This window comes from Crinia signifera, chromosome 7 (genome assembly GCF_055691185.1).
Source record: "Crinia signifera chromosome 7, ASM5569118v1, whole genome shotgun sequence".
Taxonomy (NCBI): Eukaryota; Metazoa; Chordata; class Amphibia; order Anura; family Myobatrachidae; genus Crinia; species Crinia signifera.
Window position 1 is genome coordinate 162510500 of NC_139223.1, and position 13749 is coordinate 162524248.

General features: G+C 46.6%; 1 protein-coding gene across 4 annotated transcripts in view; it reads right to left on the reverse strand.

Annotated features, from left to right (window-relative positions):
• Nucleotides 1-283: 283 nt before the first annotated feature.
• CPO (carboxypeptidase O) overlaps nt 284-13749 on the reverse strand; it is a 104130-nt gene continuing 90664 nt past the window's right edge. For all 4 annotated transcript variants that reach the window (XM_083154215.1, XM_083154213.1, XM_083154216.1 and 1 more), the window contains exons 5-12: nt 12096-12201; nt 10603-10704; nt 9028-9132; nt 7420-7530; nt 5591-5681; nt 3792-3994; nt 1655-1739; nt 284-917 (exon numbers count right to left, since the gene is read on the reverse strand). In XM_083154215.1, the coding sequence (XP_083010341.1) occupies nt 655-917; nt 1655-1739; nt 3792-3994; nt 5591-5681; nt 7420-7530; nt 9028-9132; nt 10603-10704; nt 12096-12201 (1066 nt within the window). In that variant the 3' untranslated portion in view covers nt 284-654. The remainder of the gene's footprint in view (nt 918-1654; nt 1740-3791; nt 3995-5590; nt 5682-7419; nt 7531-9027; nt 9133-10602; nt 10705-12095; nt 12202-13749) is intronic.

Sequence of the window (13749 nt, forward strand, 5' to 3'; positions counted from 1 at the left end):
ACGGAGTTCTATTGAAGACGTGATGTTGCCCGTAGCAACCAATGAGAAACTACTTCTTATTTATGTAGCACCTGCTAGAAGATAATAGATACAATCTGATTGGTTGCTATGAGAAACATCCCATCTTCAACAGAACTCCCATCTTAGTAAATGCAGGAGGGCATCAGTTGGCACCCCTAACCCTGTCTGGCCATGTTTGCTAGCGGGCAGCTGGAAGGCGATGGGCGATACCAATGACGAATGACACAACGCAGCTGCTGAAATGCACAAAGCTGGACAAGGGTTTAACAAAGGTCATTTATAATTCGTTATATGGGTGACATTATAACGATAACAATTCCAGAGCAGGAGGTTCTGTATCAAACACCATAGACGCTGCTTCACCGAGGAAACAAAAAGGTCATAGGTCATAGGGAACGGCGCATTGTGCGGCTTACACAATGTAACGACGCAATAGGTATATATGGCAGTGTGTCTGCTGATAAAGTCTCCGCGACAGTTATTGTGCTATTAAAAATATATATTTTGTGAATGATGGTTCTTCCATTGGACCCGGAACTATTCATTGTCCAGTTAATAGTCACGTGTGATTGTTTGGGCCACGTTTCAGTAGCTGAGCCGTGTCCTGTCCAAACGTGGCGAAGTCCTGCGCCCTCACACCTCCACCAGCAGCGCCAGGGCCGGGACGGCGTACAGGAGGAGAGCAGCTGGCTGAGGCGTTGCTGTATTTGGGAAATACTTGTCACTGACGTACTCTATGATCGTCATGACGGCGACCATGGTCTCCTCGCACGTTGGCTGGATCTGGTCCTCCGGCAGCACGAATTTGTACGTGCCATTGTCTCGGAGCTCCATTGTGAAGGAGAAGTTGATGCCCAGATCATGGACCCAGTCCTGGGAGGTTCCGGAGGCTTCGTCTGAAGGATGAGATACAGATCATCACCACCGGTGTTACTTGAACCATTATTTCTCAATATATAACGTTTTCTAATGATAAGAAATAACTATTGTTAAATGAATATTTCTAAATCTAAATTTTTAACTATAAAAACATCACAACAGCCCGGGTATGGGTGAAAACCGGACCAGGACAAAACCCCCGGACCGCCGGACCGGACATCAAACTCTGCATTTTGTAGCTTGTAGCCTCCGGTCCGGGGGGTGTCCTGTCCGGGGTTGTCCTGTACGGGGGGGCTGCCTGTCACCAGGTAGAGGAGGAGGGGTAGAATAAAGCCTCCCTGTTTGGTCCGAGCATGTAGCAAAACCGGACGGTCCGGACCACATAGGGAGGCTGTAATCTCCCCTTCCCCATATCCCTGGTGATAGCTATCACAGGGACCCCCCGGACAAGACACCCCCGGACAGGACACCCCCGGACCGGACTCTACAAGCTCCGGACTGCAGATTTTGATGTCCTGTCCGTAGGTCCGGAGTGCAGTCCGGTCCGGTTTTTACATAGTCCCCAACAGCCCAGTGCATACGGCCACGGTATCTGTCATTAGCAGTGTGGCTTTCTGATCGCAGGGATCTGCAAATAAAACCGCGCAGCAGTCTGAATAACCCCCTATGTCCCAAGATTAGCTGACCAGAAGTAGCGCCATCTTTCCTGCAAAACATTTCCATGCGATACAAGATGGCAAATGTTTAAACTTACACAGGAGGTTGGCGAAGCTGCCCGCTTTATAGACTGTGCCGTGCGTCTTCTTCATCTCTGCCGCCGCCTTCTGAGCAACTCTGATCTGTGACAGAAACATATATATTGTATAACCGACCCAGGCAGGAGGACTGAATGGTGTTCTGGGGTCATAGAGCCTGATACACACGTGGGAGGAGCGGCACCAATGCAGTAGTCCAGGAGGGTACGGCTGCCTCTTAGGACCCAGCAGCGGGTCAACTGCGACACCATTGGTCGGCTATGTGTGGAGTGTATAATATATACAGTACGCATGGCCTGGTGCAAGTAGTGTATAATATATACAGCATGCCTGGCCTGGTGCAGGGAGCGTATAATATATACAGCATGCATGGCCTGGTGCAAGTAGTGTATAATATATACAGTATGCATGGCCTGGTGCAAGTAGTGTATAATATATACAGTACGCATGGCCTGGTGCAAGTAGTGTATAATATATACAGTATGCATGGCCTGGTGCAAGTAGCGTATAATATATACAGTGTGCAAGTAGTGCATAATATATACAGTATGCATGGCCTGGTGCAAGTAGCGTATAATATATACAGCATGCATGGTCTGGTGCAAGTAGTATATAATATATACAGTACGCATTGGCCCGGTGCAAGAAGGGTATAATATATACAGTGTGCAAGTAGTGTATAATATATATAGTATGCATGGCCTGGTGCAAGTAGCGTATAATATATACAGTGTGCAAGTAGTGTATAATATATACAGTATGCATGGCCTGGTGCATGTAGTGTATAATATATACAGTATGCATGGCCTGGTGCAAGTAGTGTATAATATATACAGCATGCCTGGCCTGGTGCAAGTAGTCTATACTATATACAGCATGCCTGGCCTGGTGCAAGTAGTGTATAATATATACAGCATGCCTGGCCTGGTGCAAGTAGCGTATAATATATACAGCATGCATGGCCTGGTGCAAGTAGCGTAAAATATATACAGCATGCATGGTCTGGTGCAAGTAGTGTATAATATATACAGTATGCATGGCCTGGTGCAAGTAGCGTATAATATATACAGTACGCATGGCCTGGTGCAAGTAGCATATAATATATACAGTATGCATGGCCTGGTGCAAGGAGCGTATAATATATACAGTATGCATGGCCTGGTGCAAGGAGCGTATAATATACACAGTATGCATGGCCTGGTGCAAGTAGCGTATAATATATACAGCATGCATGGCCTGGTGCAAGTAGCGTAAAATATATACAGTATGCATGGCCTGGTGCAAGTAGTGTATAATATATACAGTATGCATGGCCTGGTGCAAGTAGCGTATAATATATACAGTACGCATGGCCTGGTGCAAGTAGCATATAATATATACAGTATGCATGGCCTGGTGCAAGGAGCGTATAATATATACAGCATGCATGGCCTGGTGCAAGTAGCGTATAATATACAGTATGCATGGCCTGGTGCAAGTAGCGTATAATATACAGTATGCATGGCCTGGTGCAAGTAGCGTATAATATATACAGTATGCATGGCCTGGTGCAAGTAGTGTATAATATATACAGTATGCATGGCCTGGTGCAAGGAGCGTATAATATATACAGTATGCATGGCCTGGTGCAAGGAGCGTATAATATATACAGTATGCATGGCCTGGTGCAAGGAGCGTATAATATACACAGTATGCATGGCCTGGTGCAAGTAGTGTATAATATATACAGCATGCCTGGCCTGGTGCAAGTAGAGTATAATATATACAGTATGCATGGCCTGGTGCAAGTAGTGTATAATATATACAGTATGCATGGCCTGGTGCAAGGAGCGTATAATATATACAGTATGCATGGCCTGGTGCAAGGAGCGTATAATATACACAGTATGCATGGCCTGGTGCAAGTAGTGTATAATATATACAGCATGCCTGGCCTGCTGCAAGTAGCGTATAATATACAGTATGCATGGCCTGGTGCAAGTAGCGTATAATATACAGTATGCATGGCCTGGTGCAAGTAGCGTATAATATATACAGTATGCATGGCCTGGTGCAAGTAGCGTATAATATACAGTATGCATGGCCTGGTGCAAGTAGTGTATAATATATACAGCATGCCTGGCCTGGTGCAATTACCGTCTCATTGTAGCTCTTGGGTAGTTCATGTGTGTAACCATATGCCGTCAGGATGTACTGACTATACGAGTGCATTGTCAGATAGCAAATTATATCCGATTTCCTGCTCGCCACAAAGTCCACCACTGCCCTCGTCTCCGGTTCTGACACGGGGGAAATTCCACAGTATAAGTTACTGGTGCAGTTGGTGGAAGATCCTGAAGCTGCAGATATAAAAGTGACGGAGACAGAATGAGGGAGAATTGTAACCACAGCAGCAGCCATGCACACCTAGTGTAAAGCTGGCCATACATCTACAGAATTATTGTCAGATCTGGCTGGTTGGAACAAAAACCTGGTAATGGATGAGAGCAAATGACAGTTGACCATTTGCTTTGAAATGCTGGAAAACTGCCAAAACCTGGCAGTATAGTGTGGCGAGTGCAGCGAGCCACCGAGCCACCGAGCCTGAAGCGTGGCGAGCGCAGCGAGCCCTGTGAGGGGACGCGTAATACATGTAAAGTCTTACGTGTCCCCTCGCTGCGCTCGCCACGCTTTGGGCTCGGTGGCTCGCTGCGCTCGACACACTATATAAAATCAACTCCACACCGACATGGATAGTGGGGGTATGAAAAGGTCAGAGGACGCGTACCGCCGCCCCATGCGGGCTCGCTGCGCTCGCCACGCTTCGGGTTGGCGTTGATAGTGGGGGTGAGGTGGGGGTGCATTTAACATTGTAAGCACCCATTAGGGTGCTTATACAATTAAAAATCTTATAGGGGGGCCAATTGACCTTGAAAGCACCCATATACAATTTAAAATCTCATCTCATCGTATGCCTCAAGGTGCCCACACACGCACCGTTCCCGGCGTGTGCGTTGTGGGCTTAACTAGCACACATAGCATCGCATCGTGTGCCTTGTGCATACGATGTGCATGCGATGCTATGCTAGAAAAAGCTAGTACAAAAAGTATGTGCAGCACATACTTTTTGTACTGTACGATGAGGTGTCGCGGGAGCGCGCACCCCATCGTACAGCATCGCACCGCCGGGATCGGTGCGTGTGTGGGCACCTATATACAATGGTATACAATTTTAAATTGTATAAGATCCCATAAGATGGAAATCGTGGGAGCCGTGATAATACACAAGTACCAAATATAGTATGTGGTGTGCCATGCGAACGTAAAAAACTTATGTAGACCCTTTCAGCCATGTCAATTTTGACCTTTTGCTTGTGTCGACCGTCTGTCAATGTTGACCATTTAAAGGTGTCGACCTAGCAACTGTCAACCATAAGTGGTCAACCTAGAGACCCATTTTAAAGGGTGTAAATATCAAGCAGTGTTAAGAGAAGGAGACTGTAGCCATTATTGGGGAAAGATAAAGTAGCAGCTCCTAAATGCCATGTTACAAGCTGTGTATGAAAAATGAGAGGAGCTTATTGGCTGCTGCGTTATCACCGCTCACTTTATCTCTCCCAAGGCTTAGTACATTGGGCCTGATTGACAGTTTATCACTGATGTGGATTGTAGCGTACATGGGCAAGGTCAAACAGCGACAGAAATTGTACGTGTATTGTAATCGCAACCCCCTCGCAATATATTCTTGTACACTGTCAGGCACTGCGAGAGGCTCATGCTGACGGTGCGTATGTCTAAGGCAACAGCGAACAGGAAAAGTAACTATCAACAAACGGCGCTCCAACCAATCAGCTCCCAACGGTCACTTTTCAGACACATGACACATTACGCAGCTAATAAATAGATAAAACTCAGTTATGAACGTGCCCTGTACTATTACATATTAGCATACTTACTGCACCATTTAGTGTCAAAGTTGCGGTTAAGGTCCACCCCATAACACGTGTCATTTTGGTGCCTAGAGCGGGATTTTCTCCACAGCCGATCCTAATCGGGAAGAATGAATGTTATTACCAGATACAGCGATTATAGAGCGTTTGTGTCATGTGACCTGGACCTTTGTCTACAGTATCTGTACATTTATTGGAAGCAGTCAAAATGGCGGCTTAGTCCCTATCTGCTCCTACTTCCAATCACAGCCACCTCTCTCCATATCCAAGTACAGTATGAAACATTTAATTTCGGTTGAATGGCTTCTCGTGGTTACTGGCGGTACTTCACCTCAGAAAGGTGAAGAGAATTTAGATTTTATATATATATATATATATATATATATATATATATACACACACATATATATATATATATATATATATATATATATATATATACACACACACACACACACACACACACACATATACCGGTATATGTATATACACACACACACACACACACACATATATATAATACCAATAACCAAGTCTTTTTCAATTCATGTGAGTGGTCACTTTGAATACACCTTTCTGCGGCGCAGCCTTTCCTCCACAGTAGAGGCTATCTCCAACCTCAAGAATTTTGGCACATGTAGAAAAAGAAGTGGGAGGAGGCGCGCTTGTGAGTATAAAATATAACAATTTTACTAATGCATAAAAGCTCACGTACACAGAAGTTTAAAACAATCAGCTTATTGTCACCAGCGTCCAAAGTAGGTACAATCAAGGCTTCCCCAGCACTGCGGCTTCTATCTCTGAAGTATAAACAGGACAGCGTGGATACAATGCACATCAGCTCAGTCTCGCCAAGGGGTAGGACCACCGGTTCAACGTCAGACAGGAACACCCTCAATGCGTTTCGTCACGATGGACTTCGTCAGGACGAAGTCCATCGTATATATATATATATATATATATATATACACACACACACACACACACACACACACACCACATGAAAAGCCTATTTGTCCCTCTGTAGGAAACCTCACAGGCTCAGCGCTGCCTCTGATTAAAAACCCTCCCATGATGAGGCCACCGCTGCTGTCCTCCATGGGCCTGAGAAGCATGTGATGAGCTCCACCAATCAGAGCTCAGCACAAGCCTCTCAGCCTCTGACCTCCTATACAAAGTCTCATGGGACTGGCACTGCACACTTGTGTAGTTAGTGTGCCTTGGCCCCCCATGCTCAGCACCATTAATCATGGTCACATTGGCAGATAGAGGAAGCTGCAGCACTACCCCACTCCCATGCACAAAACCTTTAGCTAAAAAAATATAATAAATAAAAAAATATATGCCAACCACAGGGGGGCCCTAGATAGAGGGAGGCCGAGGGGTACTGACCCCGAGCCCCCCTTTTAATCCAGTCCTGGCCTGAGTGCATCCTTTCATTGTTACATTATGGGGGCGTCACCTGCTTACCTCACCTCTATGGGGGGGAACTCAAGTGTTGAGCGCACTGACCATCACTAGATGGCGCTAAATGGAGCAATTCAAGTGTTGCTCAGGTGCACACAGCCGCCGTCTTACCATTACTGTTATTTTATTCTGTTTGGTGAGCTGGAAACTAGTTTACGGTTGAATTAGGGTTTCAGCAAGTAATTCTTTGTGGGAAATAAAGTGAAGATGAATTTACTGTAGGCCAGAGGTTCCCATACTGGGCATTCAGCAGACCGACGGTCTATACAAATATAGGTTACACAAGAAGGGAAACCAATTTATACATGTTTTAAGACAAAGTAGCACAAAACGTTCCACCGCGAGCAGTACTCTGTAACGCCACTTACTGTGGTCCAGGAATAGATGTAACCATCGATGTTCAGCACAGGCAGCACGTACAGATCTATGTTCCTGAGAATCTTCTGCATACGGGAATCTTTCCGATGGTTCTGTACAAACTGATGCAGGTGGGAAAAGGTTTGGGAACGATCTATGTCAGGTGACTTTTACAGGTTTCAGCGACATTGCTAAGAACACGGCGGTTATTTACATACGTACCAAACCCTCTGCCCCCATTTATCAGTATTCATAAATCCCAAAATAAAGAGGTAAGAAAATTGTGGCGTCTAATAGAAAGAGGAGAAGGTTCCTAGGATACCGAGGGGGTGACAGGGGGGCAGGGCTGAGTGCCAAGGGAGTGGAGAGGGTATCAAGGGGACATGGCAGAGGGTCACAGGGAAGGCCACCATATTGGAGTATAGAGGGTGTATGGGGCGTGGAGTTGCTGGAGGACCCCCTCATATGGGAGTATAGAGGGTGTATGGGGCACGGAGTTGCCGGAGGGATCCCATATGGGAGTATAGAGGGTGTATGGGGCACGGAGTTGCCGGAGGGATCCCATATGGGAGTATAGAGGGTGTATGGGGCACGGAGCTACCAGGGGGGCCCCACATGGAAGTATAGAGGGTGTATGGGGCACGGAGTTGCCGGAGGGATCCCATATGGGAGTATAGAGGGTGTATGGGGCACGGAGCTACCAGGGGGGCACCACATGGAAGTATAGAGGGTGTATGGGGCACGGAGTTGCCGGAGGGATCCCATATGGGAGTATAGAGGGTGTATGGGGCACGGAGCTACCAGGGGGCCCCACATGGAAGTATAGAGGGTTTAATGGGGCGCAGAGTTGCTAGGGAGCCCCATATGGGAGTATAGAGGGTATATGGGGCGCAGAGTTGCTGGAGGGATCCCACATGGGAGTATAGAGGGTCTATGGGACGTGGAGTTGCCAGGGGGCCCCCATATGGGAGTATAGAGGGTGTATGAGGGGCTTCGGAATGATTTACCTACAATAAAAATCCAGACGGTCAAAATACTGACAGCAATTGACTGACTGTGAAAATACCGACATGGTCAAAATACCGACATGGTCAAAATACCGACAGGTCAAAAAGTAGACACATGTTTTTCATATTGTTTTGGGTCTGTATGTTGACATAGGTCTACATGAACCCCATGCTTCGGGCACGGTGCTTCAGTGCGCTCGGCACACTATTATATTCCCCCTCTATGTCCACTGGGATGGTAAAGTATGAACAAGTCCTATTTTGACCTTGTCGGTATTTTGACCATCGGGATTTTGATTGTAGGTAAATTGACCGCATCCCCTATGAAGGTGGAGTTACCAGGGGGCCCCCATATGGGAGTATAGAGGGTGTATGGGGTGCGGAGTTGCCAGGGGGCCCCCATATGGGATTATAGAGGGTGTATGGGGCAGGGAGCTGCCAGAGGGCCCCCAGTCGCTAAGCCTTGGAGGGAGATAAAGTGGAAAGAGATAAAGTATCAGACCTTCACAGCCTGTCACATGGCAGCGAGGAGCTGATTGCCTGCTACTTTATCACTCTCCAGGGCTTAGTACAGAGGTCTCTGTGGCGGTTATTACAGAATATAGCGTTCACCTCTTTCACAAACCACTGGCAGAAAGTCGGAGCGATCCACTCCCGGGCGTGGATCCCACAATCCATCCAGATCATTTTCTTAGGACCATTGGAAGGTTTGCTGATCTGTCAGAGAGGTCAAACAGGGACACATTAAATAATAACCCAGCAGGGTCAAAGGTCAACAGGGTCAGACGGACAACACAAGAAAGGTCAACAGGGTCAGATGGACAACATGGGAAAGTCAAAAAGTTGACAGGGTTCAAAATGAGGACATGAAAAAGGTAGCCACATGAAAAACGTAGACAACTGTCGACATGGACCCCCATTTAGTGTAAGTCGTACCCCCACATGGTGAGCGAAGGGGACGGCACACTATGATATTCTCCCTCTATGCCAACATGGATGTGACGTAAGAACAAGCCCATTAAAAAAAAAAAAAAACTTCATGAAAAACCCAGGTTGACCTTAACATGTGTCTTCCTTTTGACCCTGATGACATTTGACCCTGCCAACCTATTGCAAGCCGACCTTTCGGGGGTAAACCTATGGACTATCTATCTAAACACTATCATCTGGAACCACCCAGAAAAGCCCATTTCCAGATCATGTATAATAATAGGGCAGGTATAACCATTGGTGGGGTGAGGCCCACCCCCCGAATGTCATGACCTATAGGAGTTCCTGCCCACATTACTTTGATGAGGAGTAATTAAATGTGTTCAAGGGAAGAATTAGTTCTGGTCACATTCATTACTAATACACAAGTAAAATATAGATATATATTATGTATTATATAACCATGAAGTACAATAATGATAGAATCATAAACGTATACCTCTCAAGGGTTAGTCAGCAGCTGATGGAGACCTCTTCCGCTTACGAGCTTATTTGAGGACTCTGACATCGGCAGAAGATTAGTCCCAATGGCTTTCCCGCTCGCTGGTGCGGGGTTCCGTTGATGCAGAGATTGCTCAGGCTTCAGATGGAAGGTTCATGGAGTGGTGATATTGAAGCTTGGTCAGTGATTAGGTCTGTGGGACAGGACTGTTCATCTCCTTGAGTTTGCCATGAAGGTCCATAGGTCTGGTCTCGGTGTTCACTGTTACTGCTGTTCTTGTTATCCAAATAAGAGGAAGAATGGGGTACACTGAGGTGTTTCACTGGGTAGGTCCTAGCTTTTTCAAAGCCAAGATCCACCCAGCGAAACGCGTGTCGTCAAATTAGCGGTCGTAATAGGAACGGGGCACCATCAGCTGCTGACCATCACTTGAGACGAGATGCATCTCTGATTTTATCATTATTGTAATCCATGGTTTTGAAAGTGGATATATATATATATTATTTGTGTAGCAGTAATAAATGTGACATAGAGTTTTCTCTGAGTCTATCACAAAATGGAGGACGTCCTTGCTGACATTAATACAAGCGGCAGGTCTTGGACCTCTAAGACGCCACCTCCACACGTTCACTTGAGGTTATGGAAAGTGGGTATTGGTGTGTGGGAGGTAGTAGGGGCAGTAAGCTGACATTTTTCCTAGGGGGCCGATCCCCTTGTACCGGTGCTGACATCAGTATTTATATACGCTGACCCACCTTCAGGTAGTGCATTGGTCTGCGCTCATAGGTGTAGCCCAGATAGTGCTGCGTCACCAGGTCACTGTGGCTGTCTGACACCAGGTTCATCCAACTGTAAATCTGCAAAGGAGACACTATTTATTTACTAGTTTCTTTAAGCAAATTACTAATTAATTGTCTATTACTAGCTCACTCATATACACAAGCATGCAAAATATATATATACAAAAGGCAAACTATTCCTCACCTCTATGAGGTGACTACTAGAGGCCACTCGATGGACTAAATTACTCATGTGTGCAAAAAATAATAATGTCATAATAGAAAGTGAAAGCAATTTTTGCGGGGAAACTGATTTGTCTCAAACATGTTGTATATGGAGAGAGGGAGCTGTGAAGACAGAGATTGGAGGTAGGAGCAGATAGGGACTTGGGGTGGAAAGTAAAAGTAAAAACCGTCACAGTGCAAAGTGAAATTACACTGCAGAAGCCCTCATTTGGACGGGCATTTAATTAGTTTGTATAATGTGTGGGGAGAGTTCTTGTAGTCAGTGCCTGGTGATGCACCCAATTCCCTTGTAACTGGGCAGATGTCATCTTTGAGTTTCTATTATATTTTTGGGTGGGGGGCTTACAGCTATGAGATTACTGGTATACGTAATTAGGGGGTGATACCAGCAGATGGTGTATGATAAGGTGTAAGCAAGGAATTGGGTAATAGGATAAGTCAGGGATAAATAGGCTTATGATGGAAAGGGGATAACTTATATTATTTCATTACCTATTACTATAATATTTTATGTTGCACTTTACGATCGGGAACAATGAGACTGGGTAATAACAGATAGAGAGGTAGGAGGGACCTGCTCACATGATTACAATCTGAGGGAACAAAAGACTTTAGTACATGGTGGTAAATGCTGCTTATTGCAGATTAGTCCAGACAGTTTGGAAAGCTAAAATGTTCTTGGTGGATTATATGGTTAATTCACACAGCAGTGTTGTCCTAACTTGTGGCCTCCCTGCTCCCCGCAATGCCAGGACTGCCTGCCCCATTATTAATCAAGCTCTGCTGGGGTCAGTGGACTGTGAGAGTTTAGAGAACACATGTAAGTATTGTGAGAGCTGTGTAGAGAACAAGTAGTTGGGAGTTTATGTGGGGTCTCATGAGTATGATAAGCTGCCTGATGAGGGAACGTTGGAAGGTTTGGAGGCTAGAAGAACATCTTGTTCTGCAAGGGAGGGCCTTCCAGAGAGTGGGCGGAGCCTGAATACAGCCCTGTAATTGTGAGTGTGCGGTGGTGAGACACAGTTCTTGCGCAGAGCGGAGGTGGTGAGTTAGGAGATATTCTGTGATAAATGAAGAGATCTATGCTAGGGTAGATTTTTGATATACTTATATTAAAGTAGAAGTATATTAATATGTAAACCCTGTAGTCTTGCTGCTGTTTGTGTCCCTGGGATAGATAGATTAGATAGGTAGCTCATGTATTTAGTATAACCCAGTCTTACATCTTCCATCGGATGGTATTTGTTGTACTCATAACTGGTTATCGATCTCCTTCTTCTTCTTCTCCCCACATTGCCCATAAACTGGGTTATGTTCTCCAACAAAATCCTGCAAACAAGATGACAGAGAACACATTATATTAATAATATTACACTTGTTACATGTTATTTGTGACGTAGCTTTTCTGTTCCCAGTGGGACTATTGTATCGGACGTATAGTGAGGTCAGGGACACCATAGTATAACAATCATCTATTCACAATATCATTAACAAACAAGAAATACTTCCTCAATGCAATGGTTAAGGAAAGTCATCAACCTAACATAGGGGCCAATTCAGGATCACTCGTAGCGATCCATATTTGGCCCCAGCTCCAATGGTCGTTTCCTCATGCATACAAAGGCTTGCATAAATAGAGACCATATTGGAGCCCATGGCAGTACCCGCTCCTTGAATAGAGTATGGCCTATCATACATTATGTGGTTATGCATGAGCACATTCTCAAGTAGTTATAACACAAGAAGGGTAGAACTACCAACAACCTCACTCAACTTCATAAGAGATTTGTCCGCTAATATGACCAGGTGGCGTGGAATAATAGTATACCATGAAGACACGTCCAAGTAAGGTATCATCAGACAAATCATCTAATACTGTAACTTAATCACCTGTATCCTTACAGATGGAGCAGGTCTTATTACAGCTGCTCCTGGCGATGCTATTACCATCCGCCGCCACTCGCCATCCGCCAGAAGGAGGCACATGCGCATGAGACACTCACGCACCCCATTCTGACGGTACCCGCAGCCGCCCTTCGTCGCCTCCCCACTGCTCCCTCAAAACAACGCACACCCCCCTAACCCTGGCCATCTCCCTGAAGTGGAAACGGGCAGGGATTCTGCCACCCGCTGTTGAGTGTAGGGGACGTGCGTGCGTGTGAGACGCTCGTGCGGCCCATCGGATGCAGCACCTCTTTATTTGAATTTATATAACAAACGTGAGCAACACTGGCATTTTTAAGTAATATTTTACACATCGCTCAGAGAGATGTTGGCACTAGGGTGGCCAATCCCGGGATCGGGATCGGCGGGATCCCGGGATTTGGCCTAAAAAACGCCGGGATTTGAATCCCGGGATTGGATCTTCCAATCCCGGGATTTCGGGATTATATGCGCATGCGCATATCTAATGCCGGGCAGCGTCTGAGCGAGTGCTCAGACGCTACCCAGGAGGTCCTGATCCCCAGACTGCAGTCTGGAGCTGGTATGGGCAGTCCGACCTGCGCAGCGTGACCTCTGACCATCACGCTGCGCAGGCCGGACTGCCCATACCCGCTCCAGAATCATCTCTGACCTGGACCGGACCTGGCAGCGTCGGCCGCCTGCCCTCCGGCGGCTCTGCTGCTGCTGCTACCGCCGCTGATGCCTCCTGCTCCCGGCCGCCGCTGACGCCTCCTGCCCTGTCTGCCCTGCTCCCGGCCGCCTACCGCCGCTGACGCCTCCTGCCCGGTCTGCCCTGCTCCCGGCCGCCTACCGCCGCTGACGCCTCCTGCCCTGTCTGCCCTGCTCCGTTGTGAGTAAATGAATGTGCGCGGCGGCTGTAGCGGGGGGGACTGGGCTTATTTGGAGCATTTGTTTTGCCTGAACTGAATTAGA